Source organism: Emys orbicularis, chromosome 8 (assembly GCF_028017835.1).
Source record: "Emys orbicularis isolate rEmyOrb1 chromosome 8, rEmyOrb1.hap1, whole genome shotgun sequence".
NCBI lineage: Eukaryota > Metazoa > Chordata > Testudines > Emydidae > Emys > Emys orbicularis.
The window spans coordinates 10666334-10687028 of NC_088690.1; the positions used below are offsets into that span (position 1 = coordinate 10666334).

The window sequence follows — 20695 nt, forward strand, 5'->3', positions numbered from 1 at the left end:
CCCTTTAATAACCAAAGCCCCCACAAATATATCATGGGAGTTAACCTTGACTACTAGCTCAGGACTCAGGACTTTTTGCAGGTAGATTTTACTACTTAGCTTGTAAGCTCTTTGAGGCAGGAACCGCCTTTTTGTTCTGTATCTGTACAGCTCCAAGCACAATGGGGTTGTGGTCCATGACTAGGGCTCCTAGGTGCTATGGCAATATAAATAATAAATAAAAGTAGATAGAACAGTTGTTCTAGTAGATCACTTATTTTAAGAGCAACAAGACGACAGACTGGTTACAAACACTCACATGTTGGCTCCCAATAATTTGGTCTGAGATACTGACATTCAAGGTTAAACGTGCTACGCTTGGCCCTGCATGAGCCCAGAATTAGGGAAGTGCAAAAGTGGCTTAAAGCCACTTTTACCCTCTCCCTGCTTGGACTCTGATTCTTATGCTAAACCTCTGCCGAGGCATGGCACAAAATTCAACTCCCACTCTCTTGATTTTCTTGGTGGCCCCGGTGTATTAAATAGAAACGGGTCCTTTCTTGCTACCCAGTCCTGCTGCATCAAACAAAACAGCAGAGTTTTACATCAAGGAGCATGGCCATCTCCTACCTGAAGTCTTGAGATGTTCCAGGTTTTTTGGATGTAAAGACAGGATTTACTTTCCTATTTTGTGAGGGGAGTCTGGGTTTCTTCTTTTCTTTTTCAAAATCTTTTCCTTTCTGATCTTTTTTATGTTCAGTGCTCTTTATCAGTTGTTGAGCTGCGTGTTGGTACAGAGCTCTCTCCCCAGCAAAAGGGTCTATAACAAAGCAACATTCTCTATGGGAATAATCTAAAAATACATTTATAATATTATAAAATTCTTACACTTCAATGTAATTCATCCATTAACACTAGGTGCACTTACAATATTTATTTAGGTTTTTTGTTTGTTTTACAATATTAGGTGTATTAGATATATTTAACATTAAACTTTCCAGGACATTTAACAACCACGTCCATTTCCACTAAACAGAAACTCCAGCCTTTAGACGATAATACATCATCACATGTGAAAAGATAAAGTGTGTTCAGGGAAGGGGAGAGAGAGATTTCACAGAGATTAAAATCACTAGCAGGAACAGTTCTGCTGCAAAGGCGGTGGGTTGTCTGTGAGTCGCATGTTCTTCCCAGAACTGCCTCTGGACGGGTCAGACTCTATACTCTCCGACATCTTTTCACAGATTATATCCACTAGGCGCTCAAAGACCTGTCTCACATTGATGTTCTCTTTGGCACTGGCATCAAAATAATCAAAACCTGTGAAGAAAGCAAAAAAAAATAAGTCTGATTATAAAAAGAATGCTTGAAGTAAGTGTAATGGTCTGTTTAAAACACCAACAACTTATTCTGTATTCATTTGGTAGCCAAGAAACACTTCAGAATTACAGGACATCCAAGCAGATTGAAGCTGCCTGTCCTGGCTCAGCTGAGTGAATCTAAGGGGCGAGGCTAACTCTTAATACTACCATGGCGGAGAGCTTTCTAAGCAGTGCTGATGAGTAGGCCCCTAAAGCATTGCTCCCTTCTGATCAGAGAACAATTAAGGTTGGAATTATGTGAAGTTACTGATGATTCCAGGGTTGCTTTTTTTTTTTTTTTCTAGCATGCCTTTGGTATCCTGCACCCATGAAGCAGTCAGCCATGACACCACCCAGGTCAACCTTCCTGCCCACTCAGATCAAATTGAGGAGCTTAGCCCTCCTTAATTACGAATTTGAATTCTTGTGTGAGACTTCAGCCCAGTGCCTCAGCCATGAGCAGAATATCAATGCACTGAACCAACACTGTCAGCCCCTACAATTCTTTATCTTCCCATTCCCAGAAGTCTAGGAGACTAATCATTATTTACAAGAATTATGTTGTTACTTCTGTTCTTCCTACTATTATATTGTCTGCAGCAAGAAGTCAAACTACCATATAAATAATCTGCTTTGCAATAAATTACAATCCATGGTGATTTGTATCATGAGCTTTTGTAGCACATCAGCTCTCGTGTCCCATTACTAAACCAAGGAAAAGAAAAGCCCATTTAACTGACTAGTTTGCCTTCATTTTGTCACTCCAAGTCTCATTGTTTCAATCTGTAAAATAACAAGTAAGTTTCTAAACACACTTATCACTTAAGAATCATTTTTTTGAAAAGGTTCCTCAATTTTAACAGGATAAAATACCTAGCAGCGCCAATACCGACACTAAGCCATTGGCTGTAACTATGCAACTTGAATCATTAGACCGGTAGTTCTCAAACTTTTGTACTGGTGACCCCTTTCACATAGCAAGCCTCTGAGTGCGACCCCCCCTTATAAATTAAAAACACTTTTTAACATATTTAACACCATTATAAATGCTGGAGGCAAAGCGGGGTTTGGGGTGGAGGCTGACAGCTCACGCCCCCCCCCCCCATGTAATAACCTCGCAACCCCCTGAGGGGTCCCATCTCCAAGTTTGAGAACCCCTGCATTAGACAATTTGAAGAGATCAACTTTTAAAATTGGTTCTTAGTGACAGTAATATAATAATCTGTCAACAAAAAACAAGAGACTCCAGATAAATAAACTTCTGCCATCAAGGATACCTCAGCTTGTTTAACTTATAGTCACTGGGGGGCTGATTCCTGAAATGCACAGAACAGGAAAGACAAAGGGGACAAAGGTAATTTTAAGCCATCTTCATGGACTGTCCTGCAGCCTAGAATCCTCATAGTATAATAGTAGGATTTTATGTTTGTATTTTGTATAATTACAATGAAGGATAAAGAATAATAATGTAGCATGTATTAAACGTATTGGTGTATGATTTGACCATATTCTGCCAGCCACCCTTTCTGAAAGCAGAAAGGAATGGTCTAATGGGCCATTGGTAAAGATGCATCAGCCAGAATCTATATCTGAGCTGATTTCAAGGTGGTTAACAGACCTTTTAGGGTCACCACTTTGTTGTAGGTTTAGTATTTTAAAATAAGTAAAAGAATGCAATGATTGTTTTCTCTTGTATTGCAATTTGATGTTCCTGTTCAAATGTTTTGTGTAAATCAATTGTGTTGTGTGTGAATGAGGAATGTGTGTGTTGAGATAAGTGTGAAGGTCATCACCGAACCAGATGTTCTAGGGAGAAACCGAGGACAGATGTAAGGGCGCCAGAAGATTGCAACATGCCCCTATTGAGATGTCAGAGGAGGGCAGATTGATGACTCTAAAGATGAGACAGGCACCTATCAATGGGGACAAGATAGCTGTGATCAAAACCAGCATGGGGTAACTCCCTGAGAGACTTAATGAAAGAACAAAATAAAGAATGAGGAGGACAATTTAAGAAAACAAGCACTCATCAAACAATTGATTACAGCATGACGGTGCAAAACTCATTGGTCTCAATGAGGGAAAATCACTATATAAACAGGGTGCCTTGCCATGAAACTTTGGGTTTGTCCTGCCAAGACTTCCCCGGACCATCGTGTCACGACCAACAGAACCCATCTCCTACCTACCCGTGATCAACCTAGCTGGCCACTAGATTGATCCGGACTCTGGACTGGTAACTATAACATCGACTGGCGGGACAGAGTGTGTGTGTGATTGAATGCATATGCTAATTGTTGTATCTTCAATAAATGCGGCGTATTGCCTTTTCCCCTGAAAAAGATCCTGTGTGCTTATAAGCATAACAATAACACTTTGTGCTTCTATGATGGGGGAATATGCATATACATATTATACACACCTGGGTTGGGGTTGAAATAAGCCCAGGAGTATGCAGTTTGATATATTTCATCCAGACCTATTTAAATGTTTTTGTCACAGATGTTGAGGGAAAATATTAATGAAAATTCTGCTTATTACTAAATAGGCACTGCTGTAATGGACCAGATCCATTACATGTGGACCAGTATTCAGTTTTTGACAGTGGTCAGGAATGGATGCATACAGAGGAAGGTTCAAGTAACCACCTATGGCATGACTCACCCACAAGGGAATTTTTGGCCTAACTTCAGGCATGTCCTGATGCACGAAAGCTTAACACCTTAATATATTTGTATTGTAGGATCAATAATTATTGTCCTAAAAATATTAAAGGCCTGCTCCATCAATATTCCTGTTCATGGCTGAAGTCAAAGGTAGTGCCAAGGATTCAAGATGAGCCTCCAATTGATAACTTGATTAAGTTAATCAATGCAGACTCTTCACCTCAAGCAGACATTGACCAAGTACATCATCTCAGATTATTTTATTGCTCCTATAAATGGTTAGAGAAACATGCATGGGCATAACGTTTACATGAAGGCATTAATATGAAAGCTAACAGTTTAAGCAGGCAATAACCAATTAATCAAACTTCTTTCCCCTCAGAAAGTAATTTCAGATAACATTGTACATAATGCCACATCAGCACTTAGAACAGCTGCCTGATAAAATCTGAAATATTTTAAAATAGACAATGTTTCATACATTATGAGGCTTGAGCAGACTGGAAGTGCCAGGAGCTTCCAGAAACCTAATTAGCTTTTGCTTTCTTCTGCCAATGGGGATATATTTCTTCTTGGTGCCTTTGACAAGGTCAGGGATAGGTCAAGAGGTGCAAGTGTGGATTCTTAATTAAAGTAGTTTTGTATTGATGTAATCAGTTGTTATGGAGACAACATGTGCAGTATGTATGCATGCAGACAAGACGCCCTTTGAAATATTCCAGACATAAGGATTTAGACTCGAGATATCAGGAATTTTTTGGTAATGAAAAAAACAGATAAACATCTTAGAAAAAAAATAGAAGATGGGATAGTAGCTCAAACAGAACTTCACATTTGGTTGTAATATGTTTAGGCATTAGGGTCCAAATTTTCAATCACTGAAAGCTAAATTATTCTTCAAAAACAACAAGGAGTCTGGTGGCACCTTAAAGACTAACAGATTTATTTGGGCATAAGCTTTCGTGGGTAAAAACCTCACTTCTTCAGATGTATAGAGTGAAAGTTACAGATGCAGGTGCCACCAGACTCCTTGTTTTTGTAGATACAGACTAACACGGCTACCCCCGATACTAAATTATTCTTGAAAAATATGCAAGCACCCATGCAAACTATATAAAACATGCAGTTGTGAATGCAAGTTAGGTATCTGTTTTGCAAATGTTTATATTTTCAGGTGCATACTGGGTGCTTGTGTGTGAGAAGAGGACCCATTACCTCTTTTGCAAACTAAACATGCATTTGTTTATTTCATTAGTACTGTACTTAATAAGGCTTCTGTTTTTCAGTGTTTATTTTTAGCAATTTTTGAGTTTTATGTAGATGTCCACAATCAGGGGATGTCGGGGCTCTCTCTTTTATTAAACTGTAATGAGTTAAAGTATAGTAAATATATTATTCATTATATTAGTATATACTGTAATGAGTAATCTCTTTGTAGTGTTCCCTAGTGTGCTTTAATGTAGGGCTGTTTCATACAGCTCTCCATTAAAGTGCACTAGGGAACCTTTAGTGAACACCAGCAGGGTCTACATGGACCAATTAATGCGCAACATATTAGTGCGCTTTAGAAATCACACCCTTGTAGTGCATATTACTGCCTTATGTAGACAAGCCCTTAGATGCAAGTAACTATTTCCAGAGTTTTTCTGGTGTTTATTGGATAAATACCAATTTCATTCTTTTTGTATCGGGGGTATTTTATCGATGTGAAATTCAGAAGCCCTAACAATAGACCACTACTAAAAAGTAATTAGAATTATAGGAAAAGGCACCTATTATTTGCATTATGGTAGGACCCGAAGGCTCCAATCTTGATTGTGCTAGGTACGGTTCAAGCATATTTAAGATACAGTCCCTCTCCCAAAGAGTTTACAATCCAAGGCCCTTATCCTGGAGATATTATATCCATGCTTAGCTTTGTGCATATAAGTGCATATTGTATGCTGTTTGAGGTAGGGCTCTGTGTTTGTAGAGTGCCTAGTGCAATTGGCCACCTGCTCCAGGACTGGGGCTGCTAGGCCCTAACACAATGCAAATTATAAATAATACCCATAAACTGAGGTTTGTCCACAACTTCCTCAAGGTCACACATTGAACCAGTGATAAAGCTAGACATACAATTGGGCTCCAGTCCCCTGCTTTTAACAGTAGAGTACTATCCGTCCAATTAATAATAGAACCCAACATTACAGATTTGAGAATTGAGTACAGTAGGAGATTTTAATAAAACTGGGGTTATGACAATTCCCGTAAGTGCCCAAAGAACCTTCTCTTTCCTGCAAACCTAAACAAATATTTACAGTAACCCCTTCTACAAGGGTCTCTGTGAAACCGCATTAATTGAAGTCAATTTTAACAAGATTTATCAGATCAGTAGAAATCCTAACGAGACTATGGTGATGTAGTTAAAACATCACACACAAGACCTGATTCTTCAAAGATTTGCACACATGCTTAACTTTAAGCATGCAAGTAGTTCCACTGAATTCAGTAGGACTACGCACATGCTTCAAGTTAAGCACACACATTACTCTTTGCAGAATTGGAGCGTTCCTTTAACTGCCTCTTGTATATTTTACCCATAATGCTTTGTAGCATTTACTCTGAAACTTTCTATATTACATTCTTTGTCTTAAGTAGAGATATAGGAAACAATACTAAATAGATGAGAAATTGGGATGCATATCCTACATTCTGGTGTTCATTCTAAAATCTTTATTCCAAACTCAGTTTCTTCCAAAAGAAACTGCTCCCTTTTTTCTAGCAATCAGGTGATGTTACCTCTATATGTGGGCAGGAAGCACAGTAAGTAACTGTGATGGTTCTCGGGGTACCCAGGATGGTGAATCACCTTGTTATCCTCTGCCTCCAGCATGAGGGAGACTTGCTTGTGCTTAGCTGGGTGGCAGCTTCCTGACACCACCAGCCAGTTAACCAGTCAAGCACTCTCCTCTGGGTGATGCTTGCCCTCATTTTGCCTTGCAGGTTAACAATAGGTGCATCCCAGTCCCAGAGCCCCTTTGCAGCATCCTCCTGTAGGGTCCAGCCCCTTATCCACTGAACACCCACAGAAATACCACGTCTGCTGTCCCCAAGGGAACAGTGTACACACCAGCTTGTATGATTCAACTCAGGATCAGAACCTCACTTAATATCACAGCACTTAGATATACTTGTAGTGAAAGCAAAGATAAGATTATCATCAAAGATTCAAGAGATAGCAAGTAAGGATAATGGACACAAAAGGTTAGGTATAAAAAAAACCCATAATTCACTTTCTAGAGACTAAACAGGCTTACCAGCTGTCTAAAGAAGTTTACCTCAGCCCCCCAAAGTCCTCTGCAACCAAGGCTGGTTGTGATCCCATTTTCATGAATCTAAACACATTGCACGTTTACTTCCTAGGTGCAGGATGGGGGTGGGGGAGGGCATCATTTTTGCCTTCTACTTCTATCCCCAAAGTTCATTGTCTGTATTCTGACACAGTATAACCGTTTCCCCTCTCCCCACCTTATTTGTTTTCCTGAATGCTCTTCACATGTTGACTTTGCATGTAAATGTATATCCATTGTGTTAGCTTGCAATGCTTAATTTACATCTCTCAACAGGTGAATAAACATTTCTTATCTGTGAGAAAACATGTCTGTCAACCCTGCCTTGATACAGACTTTAAAACGTATTTTCAGTATACCGTATAAACACATAATTCCTTATATAGTATCTGTACATACAGTTCACTATGATATTAATGACCAGTGTGACCCTGGCTTTCATTTAAGTCCTCACATTAGCTTCTTTGGTGAACATTAAGGTACATACCAGAACCAGGACACTCCTGTATCCCCCTTGCTAGCTGGCATTAAGGAATTCTTGGGTTACAGTAACTACTGGATTTTTTTGCTCCACTCTAAAGAACAATTTATAATCTCTGATAAATTGGAAAAAAAAAATTAAAAAATCAGGTGTAAAAGCAACTTTAAATTCTGAAAATGACACTGTAGTACTCAGCAGAGTGGTATATAATATTTAACTAGACCATTATCTTATTTGCAGCACTGATATTGTACTGTTGGAAGAACTTTTTAATATACAAGTAAAAAGGAACACATTATAAAAAGAAAAGAAGGGAAGCTTTAACACATACCTAACTGATCAGCCAGATGTTTACCCTTTTCCAGAGGAATGATTCTTTCATCCTCCATGTCACACTTGTTTCCAACCACAATGACTTGTGCATTATCCCAGGAATAGGTCTTGATCTGAGTGGCCCTATAGCAGGACAGAGAAAATAGATAATGTATTGTCAGTAGTGCCAAAGAATGTTATATGTTAATTTATAATGAAAATAAATACTTATAAACATTAAACCCAATTCCAACTGTAGATCAGCTGTTGATTAAAAGGTAAATTACCAAACATATATAAGGCAGCAATGCAACATTTTAAGGTATATGAATGATGATAGATTCTATTTTATTATCCGAATACTTTTTATACAAAGTTAATGTACCAATAAAGTTTCCCAGTCACATTTTTTAAATATTTTAAACATTGTGGGAACAGAACAAAAAGCTGAATTCAGTAGTTTCATTTTATACATTTTAGGAAAATTAACACAACTTCTATGGCCTCTTCTGCTTGTATAAATCAGTCAGTGATCATAGAATAACCAGGGTTGGAAGGGAGCTCAGGAGGTCATCTAGTCTAACCCCCTGCTCAAAGCAGGACCAATCCCCAGACAGATTTTTGCCCCAGATCCCTAAATGGCTCTCTCAAGGATTGAGCTCACAACCCTGGGTTTAGTAGGCCAATGCTCAAACCACTGACCTATCCTGCATTTACACCAACTAAGGCTCTGCCCCCTAAAGAGAAGAATATATAATAGATGTACACTTAGGGTAACCAGATGTCCCCATTTTATAGGGACAGTCCCGGTTTTTGGGTCTTTTTCTTATATAGGCTCCTATTACCCCCCACCCCCTGTCCGCTTTTTCACATTTGCTGTCTGGTCACCCTATGTAAACTACTATTCAGAAGGAATCACAATATACGGTACAAGATACGACAAAAATAACCCAGAACTGAATCACAAATTCAATGCCTCTGGACAAATAAATGATGCTTAATTTGCGGTTGCTATTATTTTATTTTTATACAAATTGTTAGAAAAGAGAATGCAGATGATGTAATATTTAGGGTTTTAGTAAAGTATTTGAAATGGTTTTTCATGAACTCGTACTGAAAAATTGAATCATCTTGACTAGAGTAGGAAAGCTGTCATGTGGACTAAATACTGGCTAAAAACCTGTAAAAAAAAGTAAAGAAACAAATGTATCAAATTGGGGGGAAATGGGATTTAGTGAAAGATTAGCTCATATGTATAGCTTGACTAAGGGATGTCTAATGCAGCAATGAGCAGACATGATAGTCTGCAACTATCTGATGATGGTTAACTACAAGGACTGAGGAATTATTTAGTGTGGTACATGGGGGACCACCTGTAGTAACGGAATAAATTTAGACTGAATATCTACATTTAAAAAATCTAAAGTGCTTTCTGGCTTGGTATGTGGTGGAATTGAAATGGAGTTTGTTGTGGAGCTGCGGAGTCGAGGAGTGTTATGTTTTATGAAGTTTATACAGTAAGGCATGTGCTGAAATTGCTGTGGATGCTAATATGAGCTTAACTACACCTCTACCTCGATATAACGCTGTCCTCAGGAGCCAAAAAATCTTACCGCGTTATAGGTGAAACAGCGTTATATCGAACATGCTTTGATCCGCCAGAGTGCGTGGCCCTGCCCCCCCGGAGCACTGCTTTACCGTGTTATATCAGAATTCGTGTTATATTGGGTCGCGTTATATCGAGGTAGAGGTGTACTCAATTTCCTTGATTTTCAGTGAGTGCATTGATGGAAAATGCACTTGTGCAATCTCAACGGTAAGCTAACTAAGTTTTAGGAGTAGGAACAAGACAAGAGTTATGAGTTGGAAGATGATGTTTAATGATGGTCAGATTTCATGGATCAAATCTTGGCTTTAGACAATGTGTATATTGTCCCCAAACCCAATCTAGGGGAAAGGAAAGTTATGCTGAGTCCTCATTTTAGCTCCCCAAATCAATGAAATTCACTCTCTGCAGTCCCTCAACCCACTGAGCTGCAGAGGGGCATTCCAGGTGGGGCTTGGGAATGTGGTTGTGGCATCCACATATAAACAACCCAAGAATAAAAAAAAATAATTAAAAGAGAGAGAGAGAGAGAGAGAGAGAGAGAGAAGGTCCTTAAAGTCAGGTTTCTAAGGGTACGTCTATACTTACTTCCTGGTCCGGATGTAAGCGATCGATCTTCTGGGATCGATTTATCGCGTCTTGTCTAGACGCGATAAATCGATCCCGGATCGATCCTGGAAGTGCTTGCCATCGACGCCGGTACTCCAGCTCAGCGAGAGGAGTACGCGGCATCGACGGGGGAGCCTGCCTGCAGCGTCTGGACCCGCGGTAAGTTCGGACTAAGGTACTTCGAATTCAGCTACGTTATTAACGTAGCTGAATTTGCGTACCTTAGTCCGAAGTGGGGGGTTAGTGTGGACCAGGCCTAAGTTCGTATATACCTGAAGAATTGTTGTGATTTTCAAAAGAACTGAGCATCCAGCAGCTCCCACAGAATACAGGCTAACCAAAATAATTTTACCCCTTTTGACATGAGTTATTAGCCAGTATTCAAGGTCTTGTGGATTGTTTCCATTAGGAGGAGAAACTGAGGCGAAGTCAGGTATTTCTTTGATGCAATCCTGTTTATTTACAAAAAATGTACACTAAATCCTTTGTCCCTGAATGTAGGAGGAATCAAATAGCAGGAGACCGTTTCTTTGTTCACAGTTTCAAGCCTCTTTTTAGCCAGCACTCTTCCCAAATGCTCTCTAGGTTTTTTCAGGGTCACACTACAAGCGTTTCTCTGATTATCTCTGGGGTTTCCTTGCTGCCTTCTGTGTACATTGTAGTGTTTCTCTTGCTTCTCTTTGGGTACATCTACACTGCGTTCTTAAGTCAGGTTAGGTAACCTACATTAGCTAATTCATGTTAACCTAGTAGGGAAGACATGGCAATTTGGCTTTCAACTTAGGTTAGTGCTACTGTGTCTTCACTGTTGTTAACCTGAGTTAGCTAACACAGGTTACCTAACCTGATTTAAGAACACAGTTTATTCGCGGAGTACACGTACCCTTAAACATGCACGTGCGCACACACACAGCTGCAACAAAAAATACTGAGTCCCCTGTGTTTGCATTCAGACCCCAGTAAAACCCCTCTCTCACATAGCTCAGATTCCTAACCGGCCTTGTAAGTGGCCTGTGTTTTGGGTGGTGGCTCTTATTGTTTCAGCTGTCTTTTCCATAAAGGAGCTTAATTACTTCTAACATTTGTCGCGAATGAAGGGCATCCGGTACACCCAACAGCTTCAGCAAACTTTCACCCAATCCCAGCATAACATTACTTTTTCATCCATTTGCCAAAAGAGAGCCAGGATTCTACTCAAGTTTTTATTTCTATTTAGTTTACTTAAATTGCTCTCCCTTTAATAACATGGGGCTTGATTCCTTCAGCTTCTGATTCACAAAGAACCTCCAATGCTGATTCACTCTTGATAATTTAAGTTAATTGTGAACAGCCCGCTCTCCTCTCCCACAGAAATGTCAGTTACATTATTCCATGAGTATCTGTTAAGCAGGGGTTCATTTTATTGTGCAAATTGCCTTAAATAAATAAACAGCACATTTGATTTGTAGATGAGGAAATTAGTCTAAACAAAGGCCCTTCCTGCAAAAATTATACAGAATGATGTATTTTGAGGCTGACAATTTCACCTTACAGGCTAGGAAATGTAACACCTGGGGTTTGATTTACGTTTGCTCTTTACTAACATGATTTTTTCCTCTTTTATTATGTTGCAGGTTGTTTTAACTCTTTTTTCTTGTATTCTGTGTTTGTTCAGCTGATTCCTACCAGCAACTTATTTTTCCATTGGATGATTTATAGTTAAAAGGATGGCCAAGGGGACAGTGACATGGATGCAGTGGCTTGGGAGAAACTTACTGGAATTTCCTGAGTGCCTTGTTCTTGCATCTCGCTGATAGTACTAAGATAGGCAACATTCTCAACGCTTATAATATTCGATTACAAGATCCACAGCCTTTTCAGAAGCATTCTCGGAAAATTGCTGTATCCGAGATAGAGGATGCACAATGTAATCTCCAGGAACTGCTAGCAAATAGAATGATTGCTGAATCGTGCAGACTGTATCCCTCCCCCAAAGTGGTGGCCAGGATCTCTTGTTAATGTCTGACGAGTTCACCTGTGAATAGAGTGAGGTCACGTCTACACTACAAAATTAAGTCGACCTAACTTACGTCGGCATTCAGCCACCGCAGTAATTTCATTGTTTGTCTACACTTTGCTCCTTGTGTCGGTGGTGCGCGTTCTCACCAGGAGTGCTTGCACCTATTCAGCTTTCACTGTGGGGCATTGTGGGACAGCTTCTGAAAGCCAGCAACAGTTGATGTAAGCAACACAGTGTCTACACTGACACTGTGTCGACCTAACTACATTGATATTGACTCTACGCCTCCGGTGGAGTTATTAAGTTGGTGTAGCAGGCGAGTTATGATGGCGGGAAGTAAATTTTAGTGCAGATACTTACATAGTTGGTACATGTCAGCTGCCTTGTGTCGACCTAACTCTGTATCATAGACCAGGCTCAGTTCTCAAAACAATTTTAGACCTACCTGAAGAAACGAAGGATTCTGCTCTGATGACACTTCTTTGTTGTTGGATAATTTGAACATACATGCAGAAGGTGTTCCACATCCCCTGGAACCTACACCCTGGAGATTCAATACACATTCTGTACATTTCCCAGAAGGTAGCACAACCATGTGCTCCTGCGCAGTGAGCCAAGCACCATTTTGAAAAAGGTGTAATTGTACTTTAAACTAGTGGGTGGCAATGGCAGGTGCTGTGAGGAGAGTACCTGTCGCCACTGTCTTTCCTGGCCGGGTCTGCATGCGTTAGAGCCGCCATGGCTGCATAGGGGTGTCCAAGTCCCACACTGGGAAGGCGGCACTGCACACAAGGGCCCACAATTGTAGCCTCCCCGCCTGGAACAGGGAAGGAGGTATGGTGGAGGCGGAGCGGGCAGCGAGACAGGAGGTCTCTGGGGAGAAATGGGGGGTGGTTGGGAGATGGGGGCTTGGCACAGCCCTGCATCACTGGTGCGTGGTTACTGTGGAGGTGTTAGTAGAGCCCAGAAAATCCACGGATATCTGCGGATTGTGGATATCCAAGGACAATTTTTGTGAATCGCAGATCGGATGCGGATACAAATCTTGTATCCATGCAGAGCTCTACCTTTGACTAGTAACATTTTTCCTTGCAAAGGCCTAAAACTCTTCTCCTAATGATCCATAAATGTATTCATTAGATTCCACAGAAACAAATTACCTTGAATCAGATGAAAGTGCACCACCTAATTTACATGTTTTTAGCTTCTTGCCTTAAGAAAAAAATGCTTCTTTCAAGGACATACAGCAAGCTTTACTCAAAATCATATTAAAAAAAATCACAGCCGTGAACAACCTGTATGCATTCTGTCAACGTCTTATAGATAATCTTTTTATACAAGAGAAAATGTTGAAATCCTGTACCCAGATGTCATTTCTAAAATAAGTGAAAATGCTTTGTTTTCAAATAAGTTTGAAAGGTTCCCACTGGATTTAAAGGAAGTGTTCTTGAATGCTTTGGATTTATTCCCAATGGCTAAGGTGTCAGCCAACCTATCATATCACACTGCATTTGAGACAGAATGTTTGATTTACACTATGGTTTATTTACTGTGTTTGGACACAACACTTCACTAACCAGGCAGAACAACATGGCACTTGGAAGAGGGAATAGATGCCTGGGACCACCTCCAGTGACTTATGGGGTAATAACATGGTGTAACTGAAGGGTGAATTTGACTCTTGACCTTTAAATATTGTCTGGCGCTTGTCTAATTTCAGAGGGAGTTATACTCAGCACCTCAAAGGCTCAGGCTAAAAATGTACATCTATTAACTTTACACAGCACTGTACCATTTGTGATGTAACTCATGTACTTCTGGACACGACACAGTAAGAACAGTCTGTGAAGACGTTTGAAGATGTTTTAGCCCTTAACACATTTTAATTTTTTCCTTTGTAATGTGTTATTCAGAAATCCTTCTGCCAAATCTTTTTTGGTTTCTCAGTGTTACGTGCCCTCTTCTTTAATTCCCATAGATTTCTAAATAATGTTCTAGTTAAGTGCTGGCAAAATAAAGGCTCAATAAAAATGTCTATAAATACATGGAGCTGGCCAGAAGCCTTGCAGATGTCAGCATGGTTGTAGAAAATTGCCTGGTGTTGCCACACCTAAATACCAGTAGGAACAGAGGTAATTCCATGATCAGACCACAACCTCTTAGCTAAAGTATGAAACACTGCTGTCTCTTGGGAATCCAAGTCCAACCTGTAGTGAGGTCTGAGAATCTCTTAGGAAAGGGCTGGATACACTCTACCAACATAAGGCGCAATCACGAAGAGAAGGTTACTCACCCTGTGCAATAACTGAGGTTCTTCAAGATGGTTGTCCCTGTAGGTGCTCCACTTTAGATGAATCTGTGCCCCTGCGCTTGTCATCAGAGATTTGTAGTAGCAATGCCTGGTTGGGTCGCACATGTGCTTTTCCCAGTCTCATGCCGCCTCAGGTGGTTACATAGCGCCATCGGACCAGTCCTTCCTGGGTCCCTTCTCTACCGCAGTCTCAAGCGTGAAAACTCCAAAGTAGAGGGGAAGAGGAAGGGTAGAGGAGCACCCACAGAGACAACCATCTCGAAGAAGCTGTTACTGCACAGGGTACGTAACCACCTCTTCTTCTTCTTCTTCTTCTTCTTCTTCTTCAAGGAGTGTCCCTGTGGGTGCTCCCAGGGCCGGCTCTAACTTTTTTGCTGCCCCAAGCAGCAAAAAAAAGCGCCGCCCCCTGAGCCCCCCCCACCGAGCGCCGCGCCGTGCCGCTGGAACCCCCCCCCGAGCGCCGCGCCCTGCGCCGCCCCCCCCGCCAAGCCGCCGGAGCCCGCCCCCCCCCACCGAGCGCCGGGCCGCGCCGCCGGACCCCCCCCCGAGCGCCGCGCCGCCAGAGCGCCCCCGCCCCCCCCCCGCCGAATGCCGCGCCGCCCCGCCCCCCCCCAGAGCGCCGCGCTGCCGGAGCGCCCCCCGCCGAGCGCCGCGCTGCCGGAGCGCCCCCCGCCGAGCGCCGCGGAATGCCGTGCCGCGCCGCGCTGCCCCCCCCCCACCCCAAGATTGGGCGCCCCTTACCAGGTGCCGCCCCAAGCATGTGCTTGGTTGCCTGGTGCCTGGAGCCGGCCCTGGGTGCTCCATTTTAGGTGACAGTAGAGCAGTGCCCCTTGATGGAAGGAAGGGGCTTCGGAGTTGCAGTCGTGGCAGATGATAAAACCATAAGTCCGAATAGAGCGTCTGATGATGAATGCTGCTCTGTGGCATAATGTTGTGTGAATGTATGGGCTGATGCCCATGTTGCCGCTTTGCAGATGTCCATAATGGGGACATTGTTGAGGAAGACTATTGAGACAGAAAGTGCGCTGATGGAGTGTGTGCAGGTCCCAGTGGGGGTGGTAGCTGTTGTTGATGATAACTAGGGCTGTCAAGCAATTAAAAAAATTAATCGCGCTGTTAAACAGTAATAGAATACCATTTATTTACATATTTTTGGCCATTTTCTACATTTTCAAATATATTGATTTCAATTACAACACAGAATACAAAGAGTACAGTGCTCACTTTATATTTATTTTTTATTCCAAATATTTGCACTGTAAAAAACAAAAGAAATAGTATTTTTCAATTCCCCTAATACACTGTACTGTAGTGCAATTTCTTTATCATGAAAGTTGAACTTACAAATGTAGAATTATATACAAAAAATAACTGCATTCAAAAATAAAACAATGTAAAACTTTAGAGCCTACAAGTCCACTCAGTACCCGCTCAGACAAACAAGTTTGGTTACAATTTGCAGGGGATAAAGCTGCCCACTTCTTGTTTACAATGTCACCTGAAAGTGAGGACAGGCGTTCGCATGGCACTGTTGTAGCCGGAGCCGCAAGATATTTATGTGCCAGATGTGCTAAAGATTCATATGTCCCCTCATGCTTCAACTACCATTCCAGAGGACGTGTCCATGCTGATGATGGGTTCTGCTCGATAATGATCCAAAGCAGAGCAGACTGACGCATGTTCATTTACATCATCTGAATCAGATGCCACCAGCAGAAGGTTGATTATCTTTTTTGGTGGTTCGGGTTCTGTAGTTTCTGCATCTGAGTGTTGCTCTTTTAAGACTTTTGAAAGCATGCTCCACACCTCATCCCTCTCGGATTTTGGATGACACTTCAGATTCTTAAACCGTGGGTTGAGTGCTGTAGCTATTTTTAGAAATCTCACACTGGTACCTTCTTTGTGTTTTGTCAAATCTGCTGTGAAAGTGTTCTTAAAACGAACATGTGCTGGGCCATCATCCAAGACTGCTATAACATGAAATATATGGCAGAATGAAGGTAAAACAGAACAGGAGACATACAAATTCTCCCCCAAAGAGTTCAGTCACAAATTTAATTAATGCATTACTTTTTTTTAAATGAGCATCATCAGCCTGGAAGCATATCCTCTGGAATGGTGGCCGAAGCATGAAGGGCCATACGACGTTTAGCATATCTGGCATGTAAATACCTTGCAATGCCGGCTACAAAAGTGCCATGCGAACACCTGTTCTCACTTTCAGGTGACATTGTATACATTCTCCCGTAAATGTATACAAACTTGTTTGTCTTAGCGATTGGCTGAACAAGAAGTAGAACTGAGTGGACTTGTAGGCTCTAAAGTTTTACATTGTTTTGTTTTTTGAGTGCAGTTATGTAACAAATAAAATCTACATTTATAAGTTACACTTTCATGATAAAGAGATTGCACTACAGTACTTGTATGAGGTGAATTGAAAAATACTATTTCGTTCATTTATCATTTTTACAGTGCAGATATTTGTAATAAAAAATAATGATATAAAATGAGCACTGTACACTTTGTATTCTGTGTTGTAATAGAAATCAATATATTTGAAAATGTAGAAAAACATCCACACTATTTAATAAATTTCAGTTGGTATTCTATTAACAGTGCAATTAATTGTGATTCATTTTTTTAAACGCGATTAATTTTTTTTTGAGTTAATCCTGTAAGTTAATTAATCAACAGCCCTAATGATAACAAAAGTCAATGCAGCTGGAGATCCATTTAGACAGTCTCTGTTTAGATATGGTGTCTCCCTTATAACATTCAATGATGGAGAGAAATAATTTTGGTGATTTTCTGCAAGTCTTTGTCCTTTCAATGTAAAAAGCTAGCGCTCTTCAGACCGCCAGGGTGTGGAGCTCTGCTTCTCATTTATTCTCATGACATTTGGGGAAGAATGTCAGGAGATGAATGGGCTGACTCAGATGGAATGAGTCAGCAGCCTTAAGAAAGAACTTGGGATGTGGTCTTAAAGTAACTTTGTTTTTGAAAAATGTTGCATATAGGATGTGTGCCATGAGGGTCCCCAGTCCCCCCACTCATCTGGCGGATGTGATTGCGACGAGGAAGGCCACCTTCATCGAGAGGTAGAGAAGTGAACAGGTCACTAGTGGTTCAAAAGGGGGCTCCAGTAAGGCCTCGCAACACTAGATTGAGGTCTCATGATGGAGCAGGGTCTTGTATTTTGGGGTGAAGGTTACAAAGGCCCCCGAGAGAACGTTTGGTGGTTGGGTGGGCGAAGATCAAGAACTCGTCCACCTTGTAGTAGAACGCTGTCATTTCTGCGAGGTGTACTCTGATCGAGTTCATGGAGAAACCCCATTTCTTAACTTCCAATATATAGTCCAGTACCAATGGTAGAAGAGAGGAAGTTGCCATGATTTGTCTATTTTGGTACCATGTATTGAATCTCTTCCATTGTGTTAGCTAAGTATGTCGCGTACTTGGTCTTCGAGTGTTTAAAAAAATGTCCCTTACCTCCTCGGAACAGGCCATTTCACAGTCTCAGAGCCATGGAGTAGCCACGCCTTCATGTGGAGTCTTGCCAGGTTCGGGTGGTGGACCTGGTCCGCATCCTGAGACAGGAGAGGAGGTAGAAGTGGAAGAGTGCCTGGTGGTAAGGAAACCATGTCTGTCTGGGTGACATGGGGGCTATCAAGATGACTCTGCAGTTGTCTGTCCTGATCTTGTGTATGACCCTGGATAGGAGAGGGGTCGGAAGGGGTTCCGGTAGGAGTGCCATCCCATTTGAGGGGAAAAGCATCGCCTAGAGCAGTGTTTTTCAAAGTTCGGGTCACAACCCAGTACTGGGTCATGGCATGTAAGGCACTAGGTCGCCATACTCAGCACCCAGGGACCCTAGCAGTTCTGGTCAGCACCACCCACCGGGACTTTAAAAGTCCCGTTGGCGGTGCTGCCCAGCTAAGGCAGGTGCTGCCCAGCTAACTGCCTACCTGCTCCTACACTGCGCTGCCCCCTGGAAGCAGCCAGAAGTGGGTCCAGCTTCTAGGCAAGGGGGCCATGGGGCTCCGTGTGCTGACCCCACCTCAAGCATCTGGCCTATGGGAGCTTGCGTGCCTCCGCCTAGGAGCCAGACCTGCTGCTGTCTGCTTCCGGGGCACAGCGTGGTCCACAGTGCCAGTACAGGCAGGAAGCCTGCCTCTGCACCCCAGCTGTGCCGCTGACCGGAAGCCACCGGAGGTAAGTCCGTGCCCCAACCCAACGCCTCAATCCCCTGCCCCAGCCCTGAGCCCCCCCCAAACCTGGAACCCCTTCCTGCACCCCAAACTCCTCATCCCCGGCCCCACCCCAGAGCCTGCACCCCCAGCCCAGAGCCCTGATCCCCTCCCGTACCCCAACCCTCTGCCCCAGCCCTGACCCCCTCCCACACCCCAAACCCCTCATCCCCAGCTCCGGTGGGTCGCAGGCATCAGCAATTTTTTTCAACTGGGTCCCCAGAAAAAAAGTTTGAAAGCCACTGACCTAGAAAATGGGGCCCCAATCCTGCTCTGGAGCAGAAGTGTGGGCACTTGGCATTTTGGATTGTTGCAAAAAGTTCTATAGCTGGGAACCCCCATTGTTTGAATATGCTCTGTAGTACTCCAGCGTTTATTTGTCACTCGTGGTCCTGGGAAAATGTTCTGCTCCGTGCATCTGCAGTGGTGTTTTGGCATCCTGGTAGGTAGGAGGCTGAGATGTTGAGGCTTACGCACCAACTCCATAGCATACATTGCAAACTGCCCTTAGCTCCAGTAGGTTTATATGTAGTGTGGAGCCCGACGGGGACCAGTTGCCTTCGATCGTGTGATTGTGCAGGTGCACCCTCCAACCTAGCAGGGAATCATCCATTGTGAGTATTATTGCTGGAAGGTTCTGCGCGAAGGGGACTCCTGCGCAAACATTGTTTGGCTGTGTCCACCAATGTAGAGAGTTTTTGACTTTGGTTCTCATCGTGAGATGTTTGTTTATGCTGTATCTGTGTGGAACATACATTGTCCAGTGCCAGCCTTGCAGGCATCACATGAGCAGTCTGGCATATTTGATGACAAATGTCCTTGCGGACATGTGACCGAACAGTTGGAGGCAGGTCCTGTCCAATATCTGGGGACTGGCTAGTGGCATGGTGATTAGATTTACTAGAGTTGTAAATAGGTGTCATGGCAGCGAGGCTGTAGCCTCCGGAGAGTCGAGGTAGGCCCCGATGAACTCCAGTCTCTGGACAGTTGTGAATGTTGATTTCTGTTTGTTTATTTATAGGCCTAGACGTGTGAAGAGAACTATTGTCTTTTGAGTAGCTTCTCGTGCCTCTTCTCCTGTCAATGCTTTGAATAAGCAATCATCCAAATAGGGGAGTATTATCTTGTCTGCGGAGGTGGGCAGACACCACCACGAGAACTTTCAAGGATACCCGTGGTGCAGTGGAAGTGGTCTGCTCCTAGAACAAACCTGAGGAACTTCCTGTGTGAGGGATGTATTGTTTCGTGAAAAGATGCACCCTGGAAGTCAAAGGTCGAGAACCAGTCCCCCCTCTTTCCAGTGCTGGAATTATGGTTGCTAGTGTAACTATCCTGAATCATTGGGTCTTCACCAATTTGTCAAGTCTTCTCAAGTCCAGAATGGGCCTCCATCCTCCAGTTTTTTTCTGGGTTAGAAAATAATGTGAATAGAAACCCTTCCCTCTGTGTTGTGTTGGTACTGGTTCTACTGCACGTAGGTGTATCAGATGGTTTACTTCCTGTCACAGTAGATGTTCATGAGAAAGGGCCCAGAAGAGGGATGGAGAAGGAGGGTGTTAGAGGGAATGGAGGTAAACTGGATGGAATAGTCAGTCTCGATGACCTCTAATACCCATTTGTCTGATGTGAAGGTCTGCCAAGCTGGGTGGAATAGGTTTAGATGGTCTCTGAATAAACAGGTGGTAGTGGATGTTTCCAGCTGTTCCAGATGTTTTGAAGATGTGGGAGGTATCTCAGGCCCTAGACCAAGCCCTCAAAATTGTTGTTTGGAAGGAGGTTGCTGAGATGTCAA

General features: G+C 42.6%; 1 protein-coding gene across 1 annotated transcript in view; it reads right to left on the reverse strand.

Moving 5' to 3' along the window:
* Window positions 1–1111: 1111 nt before the first annotated feature.
* Window positions 1112–20695, reverse strand: part of RAB3B (RAB3B, member RAS oncogene family) — a 130207-nt gene continuing 110623 nt past the window's right edge. The window contains exons 5-6 of the mRNA XM_065409499.1: window positions 8151–8275; window positions 1112–1299 (exon numbers count right to left, since the gene is read on the reverse strand). Of these exons, the coding sequence (XP_065265571.1) occupies window positions 1112–1299; window positions 8151–8275 (313 nt within the window). The remainder of the gene's footprint in view (window positions 1300–8150; window positions 8276–20695) is intronic.